At 37.8% G+C, this 15003-nt stretch overlaps 1 protein-coding gene across 2 annotated transcripts in view; it reads left to right on the top strand.

Moving 5' to 3' along the window:
• The window catches only part of B3GLCT (beta 3-glucosyltransferase), a 102035-nt gene that overhangs the window by 63632 nt on the left and 23400 nt on the right, over positions 1-15003 (top strand). For both annotated transcript variants that reach the window (XM_081129720.1, XM_081129719.1), the window contains exons 10-12: positions 151-220; positions 9035-9148; positions 11333-11432. In XM_081129720.1, coding sequence (XP_080985846.1) covers positions 151-220; positions 9035-9148; positions 11333-11432 — 284 coding nt within the window. The remainder of the gene's footprint in view (positions 1-150; positions 221-9034; positions 9149-11332; positions 11433-15003) is intronic.

Raw genomic sequence — 15003 nt, 5'->3', positions numbered from 1 at the left:
GTTCCTTTCCCCCTAAAACTTCATCCAGGAAACAGGCTTGATATCCCTGACACTGGTGCATTTGATCTCTAGAGCATGTGAGATCTGATGTGGGTATGAAGTTAAGATAATATGGACTCATATATGCATATATTTTTTCTTGTTTTTTAGGGAAATCCAATAAAGAAGGAGGATATTTTTGTTGCAGTAAAAACGTGCAAGAAATTTCATGGTGATAGAAGTATGTTTTGGGTTATTCACTTTTATTGAACTTTTAGAATCTGAATTGCCTTCTTAATAAAGTAAAAACCAGATATAAACTCAAGAAAGGGATAATGACACGTTTATTGTTGAAGTGAAAGCATTAATTAACTGGTATTCCTCATCGTACCACTTCAATCACCCAGAACAATTAGAAAGGACAGTTTTATATTGAAACCTGAATGGTCCTAACCCTTCTAAATACTATGTTTTAGATTGGAAATGCAATCAGCTGTTGCAATCTTGGAGACAATATGTGAATAACAATGCATTTTGCAAAACAATGTCCTGTTATACCCATGCACTGTCTCTGAACTGTTTGAGAATATTGTAGGGGATTTCAAGATGACAGAACCAAGAAGGAATGTTTTCTTGAAGACTACGCCTTCTTTTTACATTTTTTTCAGGTGCACACAGTGGAACTTTTAAGACATGAATTTTCTCATGAGTAGATATATGAGAGAAAGGGGAAAAAGTTCCTTATAAACAGTAGTCCCTTCTTAAGGAAATTGTGGCTTACAGGTGGATGTTTTTATTCAAATTTTCTGTGTCTTTACAGAATTCTAAGACATTGACATCAATTAAAATGTGGTTATAATAAATAATGTCTTAATAGTATGTAACTATAAACCTTATGTTTACCTAAAATAGTCATCTTAAGTTCCAAGTCATATTAATTCAGCCTAAATAAATATAGCATTCATTATATAAGGAGTCCTAAAATACTATTAAAAATCAATATAGCAGTTAAAATGTTTATTTATCACAAACCTAACCTAGCTTTAATATCTTTTTGCTTTTTTCATAATCTGGAAGGGCTCTAGGATATTTGACAAATATCTTTCACAAAAAAGTATAAAGGGAAATGAACTAGGTTGCTTTTTTTTAACAGTAAGCGGAAGTATTTGAATTAATTTGTTTTACTTGGATCTTGAAGCTGCACTGAGAGTAGTGATTGCTTTGATATTAATGTTAAGAATGGTGGTGGTGGTGGTGGTGCTGCTGCTGCTGCTGCTGGTGCTGGTGATGATGGTAGTGGTGTCGGTGGTGGTGATGGTAGTCAAAATCTTTAAAAATTAAAGAATCTTAGAAGTCTGTTAGGAGCACTAAAACCAAACCCCCCAAAGCCAGGTGCATTGACTTGCTGCTGTTAATTTGGATCTGGCGGTCAATGAAGCCTAAAATGTATTGTGAGACTTTCACAGGTGGGTTTCTGTCGCAAGCCCTCTTTAAACTTGGACTTGTTTGGAAAGATAGTCTAAGGCAGCAGGATTTTAGAGACTTCGATATCCATTTGGCTGGATGGAAGTGAAGCCTGAGACATCCCTGGGCTCTGCCTTCCTTTTGGAAGTCTAGTCTAGCCACCAGTTGTTGCAAAGAATTATCTAGTAATCATATTAGTTATAATGACAGTGCCATCGTAACTGCTTTTGACTGCTACCTTTTTTTACATTTTCTGGTATATTTTTCATATATATTCTGTCATCTAATTTCATGTTGACAATTCCTTGTAATGTGATAACTAATGCTATTCACTTGATATTGTAGAGAAAGCTGAGTATAGACAAGACACAACTGGCCCAAGTTCCTGTGGTCAGTTGAGCAGGACAGCTGGAGCTTGGGTTTTCTGGCTTCAAATCCCACATTCTTTCTACCATGGCACAGCTATACTGTGATCTCCTTGGATGTATTCCAAACCTAACACTTGATAAAATCGTATTTGATATTTGTGTTGATGCTCTGCTATAGTCAAGGTCAGGTTTGACTTAGCCAGGTGCTGTGGAAATAGCCTTTATTTTCAGCAACATTGGGGATAGCCAGGAACTGAAACCCACAGATGATCTCAAATAGAAATTAAGCAGGGAATTTAGACTGCTACTCACAAGCATATTACTGCTGTAGTTGAGCAGGATACATGGATTGGGGTCTATTTTTGTTTTTCTTTTTTCTTTCCTGTGGTAGAAACACTTGAAGTTACAAAGACCAAATGACAATGAAGGAAAATAAAACTTAGATAAGACAAATTGAGAGTGGGCTGTACTGTTAGTGAGTTATCTGGTGGCAGGTTGTCACTTGTGGGTGTGCTGGCCTCAGGGACTGAGCATAAGTGGACACTAGTGACGGCCCCCACTATTGGCTCCTTATAATGTTGGCCACCCCCAGTGAAGAGAGTGAGGGACTGGACATTCTGTCCAAGGCTCTAGTCAAGACAAGGAAAACTATACATTGAACCCTGTTTTATACTCACGGAAAAACAGAATAAAGCAAAGTTTCAAATTTTTAAAAAAGTTATTTTACCTCCTGTATTATTTTTTCCTATCAGTGAAACTGACTATTATGTAACTACTTATGTCTGGATTCTGATCTAAATGAAAAAAAAAATTCTTTAAGACACAGTCAGCAAAAGTATATTTTGTCTTTTAGCTTAAGTAAGAAATATATGTTTGACACCATTAAAACTGCAACACTGTCTGAGATAGAAGCACTTAGTAGGGTTTTAAGAAGCTTTATAAGAATTATATAAAGCAAGGAAATTGGGCATAGCATGTCAGATTATATGTAAGCAAGGAGATCTCTGGAATTTAATATTCAGAGTGATCACTTCCTCTTGGGTTAGTGTTCTTCACTGTGTGATGTGAGCTGTCAGAAAATGTGAAGACTTTTCTTTGCATCACTTGACCTTTATGCATGTCTCAGGTATCTCAGAGTAGCCATGGTTCATGTTCATCATATGGTGATTGTGGGATGCCCTCATGCTGTCTCCCTCTAATTAAAGAGGTTAAATTGCTATTTGCTCAGCCTTTAGTTCCATTTTACAACTTCCTGAGCTCCTAAAAATAAACACTATTATTTTTAGGTTAAAAAACACCCATTTGATATCTTTACTGCAGTTATCTTATCTAGAAGAGGCAGATCTGAACAAACTTATTAAAAGGAATGTGTGATAGCTGTGATCTCTGATTATAGAGGCTGAAAGGTGCTGCCCTACAATCTGCTTATTTAAAATATGAGGCTTGGAGTAAAATGTAGCAAGGGGCAAGGCTACACCCAGTGTTAAGTGGAATGATTAGATTAATTATTAAAGGGAGGAAATGAGTCAAGTGTTGCCTCGTTCAGTTCTCCCCTGGATTTGGAACAGATGAAGATACCCCAGATTGCCCTAAAATGTTTCAGATCAGCCATGATGGATGCTTTTCAGTCTTCCATCTACCCCAGCTCTATAATCAGGAATTAAAGCACAGTCTAGGCAGGTGTCTCTGATTTTGTGGTCATTGACTTGCATACTGAGACACTAATCTTCTGTTTGTCAAAAACAGCAGATTTCATAAAATCAAGAATCATTGGGGAGATCCAAGATGGCAGGGGATTTAGTGGAAGCTACACTGATACTCTCCCAGGACCAAACTGGAATTACAGCTAAAATACAGAAAACCCACCAAGAATAATCAACTGCAACTGAAGACTAGCTGGGGAGCAACCTCATAACCAAGGAGGAAAAGTGGAGACCACATAGAGACTAATAGGAAGCGCAGAGGTGTGAGAGGGCTGGCCAGGCTCCCACAGGCAGCAACTGAAGGTCCAGAGGGATATCTCAGCTGTGAGGGGTTCCCACTGAGAACTCTGGGGTCTAAACCCTAAGCTGGGCTTTCCAGATCAGAGCAACAGAACTTAGAAAGATACCCATGTAACATCTGGCTGTGAAAAGCAGCAAGGTTTCTGTCTGCCAAGGAGAGACAGCTAGAAATGCAGGCACCCTCTTAAAGGGCCAACACACAAAGTTTCATGTGCAGCCACTCACCTTGGGCTCCAGTGGAGGCAGAGTAGACTAGAGCAGTGTGAGGAGAATTCATGGGGGCTGGCTGAGGGAATAGATCTCAGAGGGCTTCCATCTGGACCTTGGTGCTGAGTCATTCCCCCATAGTGCAGAGAACATCTTTCTCAGGCAGAAATTTACCTTCTGAGTATTTTTTGCCTTGAGGGGGGGAAGCAATTGCCCCACCCTGCTGGAAAACCTCTGGCCCCACTCAATGTAGTTTCTACAGCCTGAGGCTCCTTAAGAGACTTATAACAATCAGCTGCCTCACTTTGTATAGGTTCTATAGCCTGAGGCTCATTAAGAGACTGAATAACAGCCTCTGGGTGCTTTGAATATTTGCCTGATTTGCTTCTGGACCCAGGATTGGAAAAGCAGACCTTGGTGCATATATTGGTCCTGTCCAAACATGCCCAGGAAACCAGAAGCTGTAGAGTATAGGAAACTTCAAACAGTGTACTCAACGCCAGTCACAAAGAGCATCTGACATTGGCCTGCACCAGAAACCATCCAAAAGGCTGGGAGTCCTAGCAGATCTACATAGAAACAAACCCAAATAGGCAGCCAAAATGGGGAGACAAAAAAACAAGACCGAAATAACAGAACAAAAGAATTCTCCAGAAAAAGAGCTAAATGAAATGGAGAAAAGCAATCTATCAGGTATAGAGTTCAGAATACTGATCATAAAGATGCCCAACATCATGCAAAAAGATATAGAAACTATGAAGGAAATTAAGAATGACATAGTAGAAATAAATAAATAAATAAAACATTGGAAGGAATGGTCAACAGATTAGAGGAAGCTCAGGATCGGATCAGCAAATTAGAAGACAGAGTAGAAAAAAAATCATTCAATCAGAGACCCAAAAAGAAAAAACAATTAAAAACCAGGAGGACAATTTAAGGGAGATGTGGGACAACATGAAATGTAACAATATTCTCATCATAGGAGTGCCAGAGGAGGTTGAAAGTAAGCAAGGGTTAGAGAACCTGTTTGAAGAAATAATGACAGAAAACTTCCCTAACCTGGTGAAGGAAAAAGTCACACAAGTTCAGGAGTCCCAAGCAAGAAGAACCCAAAGAGGCCCGTGCCCAGACATATCATAATTAAAATGCGAAAAATTCAAGACAAAGAGAGAATCTTAAAGACAGCAAGAGAAAAGCAAGCTTTTACCTAAAAAGGAACTCGCATAATGCTGTCAGCTGATTTCTTATCAGGAATTTTACAGGCCAGAAGGAAATGGCATGAAGTATTCAAGATAATGCAAAACAAGGATCTGAAATCAAGAGGACTCTATTCAGCAAGGCTATCAGTCAAAATAGATGGTGAAATAAAGAGCTTTCCAGACAAAAAAAAGGCTAAAGGAATTTATCACCACCAAACCAGCATTACAAGAAGTGTTAAAGGGACTACTGTAATAAGTTGAAATAGAGAGAATGAGAAACATAGGCATAAAGAAATGAAACGGCAGTAGATAAGTACCTATCAATAATAGCCTTAAATGTAAATTGATTCAATGCTCCAATCAAAAGACACAGGGTAGCTGAATGGATAAGAAAAAATATTACCCAAATATATGCTGTCTACAAGAGACCCACCTCAGAACAAAAGACTCACACAGGCTGGAAAAAAAAGAAGAAACTTCTGGAAGTCTTTAAAGGAAAGATCAATGGCGATACAGTCGTAGTAGGGGACTTTAACACTCCACTGACTTTACTGGATAGGACTTCCAGACAAAAAATTAGCAAGGAAACAATGACTCTAAATGACACACTAGATCAGATGGATTTAATTAACATTTACAGAACATTCCACTCCAGAGCTACAGAATATACATTCTCCTCAAGTGCACATGGGACATTCTCAAAGATAGACCACATATTAGTACACAAAACAAGTCTCTACAAGTTCAGGAAGATTGAAGTAATATCAAGCACCTTCTTGGACATTTACACCGTGGAATACTATGCAGCTGTAAAAACAAAAGGTCTCTTACTCTTTGAGACAGCATGGTGGGACCTGGAGCGTATTATGCTAAGTGAAATAAGCCAGCCAGGAAAAGACAAGTATCACATGATCTTACTCATATGTGGAATCTAATGAGCAAAATAAACCTATGAACAAAATAGATCCAGTGGCAGAAACATGGAACAGACTGACGAATCTCAGAGGGAAGGCGGGGTGGGTAGGTGGGGAGAGATTAACATAGGAATTTATACGTATATGTGCATAACCAATGGACACAGACAATAGTGGGGTGAAGGCCTAGGGGGAAGGGTTGGGGAAGGGTACAGCGGGGAGGGGATCAATGGGGTTAAAAAGAGGACATTTGTAATACTTTCAACAGTAAAGATAAATTTTTAAAAAATCATTCACAGTTGTTTGTGTGGTTGTTTTTGTATTGTATTCAAGCGTCATGTTCATTTTCATTTGGAATCAGAGTTTCACAGGTAAATTCACCCAGAGTATAAATGTGTGCCCCTTGCCTCATATCAAGACACAGTCCTCCTGGGCAGTGGGGTTTTATTATAATCTAACTTTTACCTTGCTCCAATTTTAAGTTATCTTTTGGCAAACCTTGAAAGAGGCATTCACTGTTTGGAAAATGCTATAGAAAGTATGCTTCTCTTTATTGAAGATGAAATATTAGATCATGTAACTATTTTGAAATATTTTTTGACATTTAATATCTTTAAGAATGCACTGCCTGAATACCATATAAAATATTTTATAATAATAGAATGAATTCAATTTAGAATTCAAATAACACTAATAAAATAGACCAATATTTTTAAGTGTTAAGTAATTTAGAATCAACCCTAATTAAAAATAAAGCCTTAACCTGCTGTTATACAAAACTTAGCCTTAGCTTGAAATTCTTTGTAGTTGATACATAGGACAAATCCACAGGAGTTATAGTGACAGATAAAGTGTTGAATGCTTTTAGTATTATAGAATCATAACACCTCATTATAGTAAAATGGTTAGTTTATTTTTAAATGATTGGTAACAGTGGTACCATTTTGTACCAAATGATGAATTGCTGTTATGAATAAAACTTTCCTTTAAACTAGTTCCAAAAATAGCCCTAGGCCTCCTGTTGGAATTTCTAGAAAATTCAGTCCTCATTTAACTATTTATTGAGTACATCCCAGGCACTGTGCTAGGTGTTGGGGAACCAGTCATACAGTAATTCTGACCTTTAATGAAATTTGTTTCAACTGAAAACAAGTAGTTAGGTATAGCAAAGAGCTAACTCACACTCAATTTTGATTTTAATTTAATTTAAATCAACTAATTGAGAAGAAATACCTGTGCTGTTTAATAAGGCTTATTAGAGCCAACAGGAACTGATGGCTAAGGGCTGAGAAAAATGGAAGCTTGTAAGACCCAGTGCTGGGCACTGAGGAAAATTCTTGACCTTTCCAGCCTTATGCATTGGGGAACATTTTATCTTAGAGTGGGGACATTTAGTGGCTGCAAGCTGCAGGGAGCCCTTTCTGGGTTAAGTCCTGCTCATTATGTGCAAAGCAGACTGCCAGTGCAATGTCAAGGTGAAGATTTTTGTTGTGCTGGAATTTGGAAGTAAAACAGTGCGGATTGTTTTTTCCATAGCAACCTTATCATTTACTGCATCTTTATTTTGACATGGAGAAATCTTTGTATCTGCCTTTTTTTATAATGGCAGAAAATTATATTTTAATGTATAAAAACAATTTTTAGTTGGTTAGAATAGGTAATTTGGAGCTTATTATATAGCAAATATCCAGAATTCATAGGTCTGTTTCTTAAAGCAGATGAATTATGGACTACAAAGTGGTGCCCTGTTGTATTTTATGCACAAAGACTATATGAGTTTGACTCTGAGTTTGTTGACTTACATAGCTAAACACTTAAATTTGGCATTGCATTGGCAGTTTTTGCATATAATTTATTTTTACTTGGGCCTGGAAAAAGGAAAAGATCTGATAACATCTCAATATATTGGCCTGAAGATTTGGTTCATCAGAGATGAGATTCTTAAATTAACAGGGTGTAAAATCTAGATAGGATGGCTTTTTCTATCAAAACTACAACAGAAGTCCCTTATTCTCCTTAACATTTAGAGAAGCACAGACAGTAACTTAAACACACACACAGAAGCAAATAATTACTCAGATAGATGGTCAAGTGAATGATTATCAAATAGCGATCAGGCAGAATTCTATGTCAGGTGTGGATACAGAGCTGCCTTTAACATCTCACCCTAAAATACAGAAAGCTAGGAAAGGTTTTTGTTGTTTGTGTTTATTGTATTAAACAATTTATCTGTTAATGGTTCTCAATCTCTTATTTCACATTTTTCAAAAATACAACAATAATATCAGTCATTATATGTAGTGATTCCAAATGGTAGGGTCATGCCCTTTATAGAGTTGGGTGGTCCTAATGGAATCTTTGGGTGGGAACAATGTAGTTTGAAAAGATAACCCCTCCACCACCATTTTAAGAGACAAAATTGCATTTCAGTCAGAGCCACAACGACTCTTCTCATCTTTGGAAGTAATTATATTCCCCACCTCCCTAAAAAGCTTTTTAAAAATCCAGTTGTGAATTTTAAATGAACTCTATTGGGAAAAGAGAAAAATTAGTTAAAATTAACTCAAATGCAACAACAGTATAATCAGATTGTTGATTATGTACCAATTAAACACAATAAGTATAATCAGAAGATGCATCATTATATGGAAGCAAGTGTATTTATCACCAGGAATGCAAAGTGCTTGGCTCTAGAGTATATTGAAAGTGGCTCAGGAAGAGGGTTTTATTCATGTGCATTTGGTATTTCGAGGGGTAGAAAAGCGAGCTCTAAAGCTTGGAACACCTGCAAAAGAACAAGTAATGGTTCTCTTTCTTTATAGGGGATTGTGCTGCCCTTTGAGATTCCAAGCTTCTCTACATAACTCTACCAGTGACTATTGCTTCTCTCATTTTTTCAGTCCCCATTGTAAAGCAGACTTGGGCGAGTCAGGCCAGTCTCATTGAGTACTATAGTGACTACGTAGAAAGTTCCATTCCTACAGTGGATCTGGGAATTCCTAATACAGACAGAGGTGAGTCCTTCATTTCTACCACTCCTCTTGCTCAGAATGTCCATTCTGTAAATAGAGAAAATTCAACTAGTAATAAAATGAAATATCTTATAGATGCTATAATTTTGCCTTATATAAATTTTTTTCTTTCTCTCTTTTCAACATCTTTACCCATGGATAAAGGCTGATTTTTTTCAGATTAAGCACTATAAGTACTAAAACAGGTTATAAGTTCTTAGTAAGCCATATTGATATGACTGAGCACATGACAATTATGATCAAGTTTAACAATACATTTTTCATACCTTCACAATCATTGTGGTTCAACTGGGATGTTCAAAGTGAATTTATCATCTTTCCATCAAAGCTTCTCCTCATTTAATTTTAACAATTTAACCAGCCAGGACGTTATCTAAACTGCTGTATACCAGCCTCTGTTAGATGCCGGGGCAAGTAGGAATGAAGCTGACACTCTATCACCAGGAAGCTTATGGTCTGAGCTTGTTTTGTGTGTATCTTTAAGTAGCACTTAATCACATTCCATACTGGTTTGTTTATTTATATATATATATGTGTATGTGTATGTGTATATATATATATATATATATACACACACACACATACATATGTGTATATATATATATAAATGTTGGAAGTACACTAGGTTTTCTCTTGAAATTGCAGGCTTTCTAATTAAAAACATTTTTTATATAAAAAATGTAAGTAGACCTTTGGCTACCTCATCTTCAGGTGCTCTGTGTTCATCTTAATTTTTATCCAGTGTTCCTGCTACATTTAAAATTTAGTTTTCTGGTTTCCCAAGCCCATTTATGAATAAAAAATTAAAGTAGTAAGTTAATTGTCTAGTTCTATAGAGTCATTTATCTTGTGTCATGGTAATGTCACTCATAATGCCTTGATTGATAAGTACTATGTTGAATCAGATACGCTGTTCCTGTAGTTATCAGTTCTTCTGACAAGGTTAAATGTATTACTGAGTTTGTTATTGTCTGTTTTGGAAAAATTATTTTAGATGAAATTTTTTTTTTATAATCTTGCTTTTTAGACTTTTATTTAGGTTGTCTTTAATAATCATTTATTCATTCCTTACTGGATTTCTTATTTTATTATTAGTCCAACATTATTGTTCATATTTATATTCTACTTTATTCTAAAATAAATTTGAGATAACTTTCAAAATACATACCAAAATGGTTAAAAATACAGAAAGAGATTAAGAATAACAAAAATAAAGGTCAAATTGAATGGTTTAATATTAATATTAGCTTGTTCTCTATCGGTCACCAAATACATTGTTAAAATGAAGGGCATCTTTCTATTTATCAACTTGGGTTCTCTTCCCAAGCATTTTATTCTTATCGTGGCCCCAGCATTTTCCAATACACATTGACATGTATCTGGTGGTCCCAAAGCCTGTGACTGTCTTAGTCAGACTGTATCTTTTTTTTTTATATATATATATCTTTATTGATTTCAGAGAGAGGAAAGGAGAGGGAGAGACAGAGATAGAAACATCAATGATGAGAGAGTCATTGATCGAGCCCTCAACCCGGGCATGTGCCCTGACTGGGAATCGAACCCCAATCACCTGGATCCAAGGTCAACGCTCAACCACTGAGCCACGCCCGGCCGGGTGGTCAGACTGTATTTTTAGTGCATAGCGTAGAACCTGCCACAATATCCAGCATATTAAAACTTAACAGCAAGTATTTACAAAGTGAATGAAGGTATAGAATTCCACTTTTGCACCACTGTTTCCCCATGGTTGTGATACTTAAGGTTCTAACAATTGCTTCAGAATAAGTATATGTAAGGATAGATGCCAGGCTTTTGTAATTTCTTTGAGGTTTATAACTTTCTTTTTTTTAGAGTGAAGGTACAAGTCCTGTCTTTACCTCAAGTTAGCCATGTGACCTTATATAATCCTCTCATCTCTCTCTAGTCTTCATTTCCTCATGTGTGAAATGAATGGCTTAGACTTCATGATCTCTAAAGTTCCTTCTGGTTCGCTATGTCAGTGAAAATTAGAAGAGGCTAATTTTTAAAATTTCAAATTATTAAGGCACATGCCAACATTTAAGCTCTTTATTTTAAAAACTCTAAAACTAAAAAAATGTTTTTAAATGATTTATATATATTTTAAAGAAAATAATACATTCTAAGTTTTCCTTTTGCCTTTCCTAGGTCATTGTGGAAAGACATTTGCCATTTTGGAAAGATTTTTTAATCATAGCCATGACAAAATAGCATGGTTAGTCATTGTGGATGATGATACATTAATAAGGTAAGGGGTCATTCTCATCCCAGGATGACTTCAAATTCTACATATATTCATATTTAGAAACTATGATGGGTACTTCTACATCTGGCCAAGATGTGATAACAGGGACTGAATTTACTCTCACAATTGAAACAATCCCCTGTAGGAACAAAATATATGAAATGAAGATTTTAAAAAATGCGTTCTATTGATTTTTAGAGAGAGATGAAAGGAGAGGGAGAGACAGAGGAAAACACTGATGTGAGAGAGAAACATCAGTCAGTTGCCTCCTGCAGGTGCCCAGACTGGGTATCAAACCCACAACCTGAGCATGTGCCTTGACCTGGAATCGAAACAGCAAGCTTAAGGTGCACGGTATGATGCTCAGCCAACTGAGCCACACTGGCCAGGGTGAAATGGGGATTTTAAAGACAATGGACATTAGGCAACAAAGGACAATGATAGATGAGACGCAGCAGCAAATGAGGTGAGTCCTATGACTGCCCCAACTAGATTCCCTATGAAAGTGTCCAAGGGACGGAAACTCAGGTAGAACCTGGCCAACTCTTTGAGTTGAAGAGATAAAGGTGAGAGTCTGGGAGACCAAGGCCACTAGAGTTTGTGGGACAGAGCACTGAAAAGAACAGAGCTGCACAGAAAGAGAACACAGGAGATCTGTGAAAGCACCCCGTAAATATTGATCAGCACTGTATTTGAGGAAACTGCTGGAGGCTGGGGAAAGAACCTACCAAAATAACTAGAAGGAATGGTGCCTGACACTCACACAGGGCTGAGTATATACCTGTTCACACCAGTTAGCCTGTAATACCCTTGCTTCACGAGGTACTGGATAGAGCATGTAGAGGGTCTTCCTCTAATAGTTGGAAATAGTTAACCTGGGACTAAGCACTGCTCCAATCCTGCCTGACACATCTTAAAAGCAAGATCCTAAAAGACCAAACTGTTTCCAAGTTATAAGCTCATATCCAAGAACAAACTCAAGAGGATTTATAGAAATACCAAAATATCTAGCACCCAAAAAGATTCACAATGCCTGACATCCAATCAAAAGTTACTAGATACACAATGTAGCGGGAAAATTCACCCATAGCAAAGAGAAAACTAAGTTGATTGAAATTGTCCCAGAAATGATACAATGTTACAGTGTTAGAATTAGTGGTTTGTAAGTTATCACTAATAAATTGTTATAACTTCATTCCTTACGTTCAAAAAAGAAACATGGAAAGTATATGTAAGACTGAAATCGAACTTCTAGAGATGAAAGCTACATTGTCTGGGTGAAAAACCCACTGGATGGGATTAACAGCAGATTAGACATTGCAGATACCTTGGGGACACTGCAACAGTAACTATTCAAATGAAACACAAAGATAAAAAATAATTTTAAACAAGTGAACAGAGCATCCCTGAGCTGTGAGACAATTCCAGGTGACCTTGTATATATGCAACTGGAGTCCTCCAAAGAGAAGGTGCACATGACAGATATTTAAATACATACTTTCCAAATTTGATGAAAATGCTAAACCCACTAATCCAAGAAGCTCAGTGAACTCCAGGCATAACTGTCAGCATCAAAGTTGCTCATGGCCACCTTCATGCTGTGTCCTTGTCAACAGCATCTCATGCAGCATTTACTGCATCTGTAACATGCCATCAGTCTTCAGGACAGTTACTCCACCTGGAAGTTTTGCCAGATCTTCATTTAGTGTTTTGTTTTGTTTTGTTTTTCATATTTACTAGCAATAATACCTAATGGTGTCTTAAATGTGTTTTTGAGGTGAACCTTGTCACCTTTTTCTTTCAAGACTCTCACATCATCCTTGATTGCCATGAACTCTAACTTTTCTGAAGTCATGAGGCTGAATAATTGCAAGATTTAGGGTCAGTCCACTTGGATAGAATTGGAGATCGGTTGGCATTTGCCACATTTCCAGTTTATAGCCAGTATGAAGGATGTGATAGTTTTCAGACTCAGTTTATGATTCTTCAGTTTTAAGATGATATTTTGACTATGGAAATGGTTAATGCCATCAGGAAAAGAAAACCAGAGGAGATGCTAATGTGTTATTTTAACCTCAGAAATTGAAGGTTGAGGGTTTGAATTGATAATTTCACAATATGCAGGAGGAAAAGAAATACTTTTCATTTCTTCTCTGGTCAAGAAAAAGACATGCATTTGCCCCAGAGGGCTTTGAGTTTTACGGGGTCTGTTACCAACCAAAGGCTGTGATTTCCTTAGGGACCTTTAAGTTCATTCTCCATAACTGAGTGGTGTTTTATAGGCACCCACACACTTACTAGCCTTCCCCTGCAGAGCTATTTATTAAACGACTTCTTCAAGACAGATTTCAAATTAGCTACCTAGAACATTTAACTTGTATGCCAAACACAGGATCATTTCCAAAGATAACATTTTTTGGCCTTCAGAAATTGTCAACATTGTCAAAGGCCTTGACTTTCAGACAGTTATAAACCTGATCAGAAGACTTGTAGACTCTCAGTACCACAGTCTTGAGAGAGTTTTTTCATACATTAAATTTGTTCTCTTCACTCTCAGCCTTAGCTCTATGAGCTGGGGTATTTTTGTAAGTGGCATGAGTATGGATAGAAAAGATGACTTCCTCTTCTGCGTCTCTATTTTGTTTTCTCAGGACCCCACCTTCCCCCTCAAAAGAAAGAAAAAACAAGACACTAGAACTCTAGTGTTTTAAATGTTAATACTGTCCTGTGAAAACAATACATAATAAATAATTTAGAGAAACGCTATTACATCCATCTTTTGGAGATGAGATGAATCACAGGCTTGAGAAACACTGACATTTATTTAGCCAATTAAGAAAATGTAATCCAGAAGGAGAGACAGAGCCTGATGGAGACAAGCTTCCTCTGCAAAGTTTTGTCTGTGGCCACTTACCCTGAGCTCCAGAGGAGGGGGCGCAGTGCAGACTGGAGTCGCCTGAAGAGAGTCTGTGGTTTGTGGCTTGGGAGGGAGATGTGGGGGAGCAGCCTCTGAAATGCCTGTACTGGGTCATCCTCCTATACTGCAGCAGTCATCTTTGCTGAGCGGTGCAACCCCCTCCAAGTAGCGCAGCCTGGGGAAAACCTGTTACTTCAGGAATCCCATTCACTCCACTGTGCATCTTAAGTTCTGCTGAGGAGTCAGTGGCATAGGTGGGAGGGGAAAGGCCTGGGCAGACTCCGTGTGTGTCAGTGACTGGAATTGGAGCTGGTCCATTCCCCCACTTTCTCATGAACCGGACTGACACTTGCCCCTCATGGGAGACCTGGTAGGAACACCCTCTTGGCCTCTAGCACACTCAACCTTTGGGCTCCAGAGGCCCCACCTACCTGGCTACTAGGATCTACCCTGCCAGGGTCAGGGAAAAACCCGTGACAGACTCAGACGTGTGGTTCTGGGGTGGGCGATTACACCTACCATCTTTCCTGAAGTCTGAATACTTCTTAATGGGAGATCCAATAGTCCCACCCTCCCGATTCTGCCAGAGACTAAGCTCTTTCAGAGACTAAGCCCTTTCAGTGACTAAGCTTAATAGCTGGCAAGTGGAGGCAGTCA

This window comes from Miniopterus schreibersii, assembly GCF_964146895.1.
Source record: "Miniopterus schreibersii genome assembly, chromosome: 2".
Classification (NCBI taxonomy): domain Eukaryota; kingdom Metazoa; phylum Chordata; class Mammalia; order Chiroptera; family Miniopteridae; genus Miniopterus; species Miniopterus schreibersii.
This window is presented reverse-complemented; position numbering and strand designations above follow the sequence as displayed.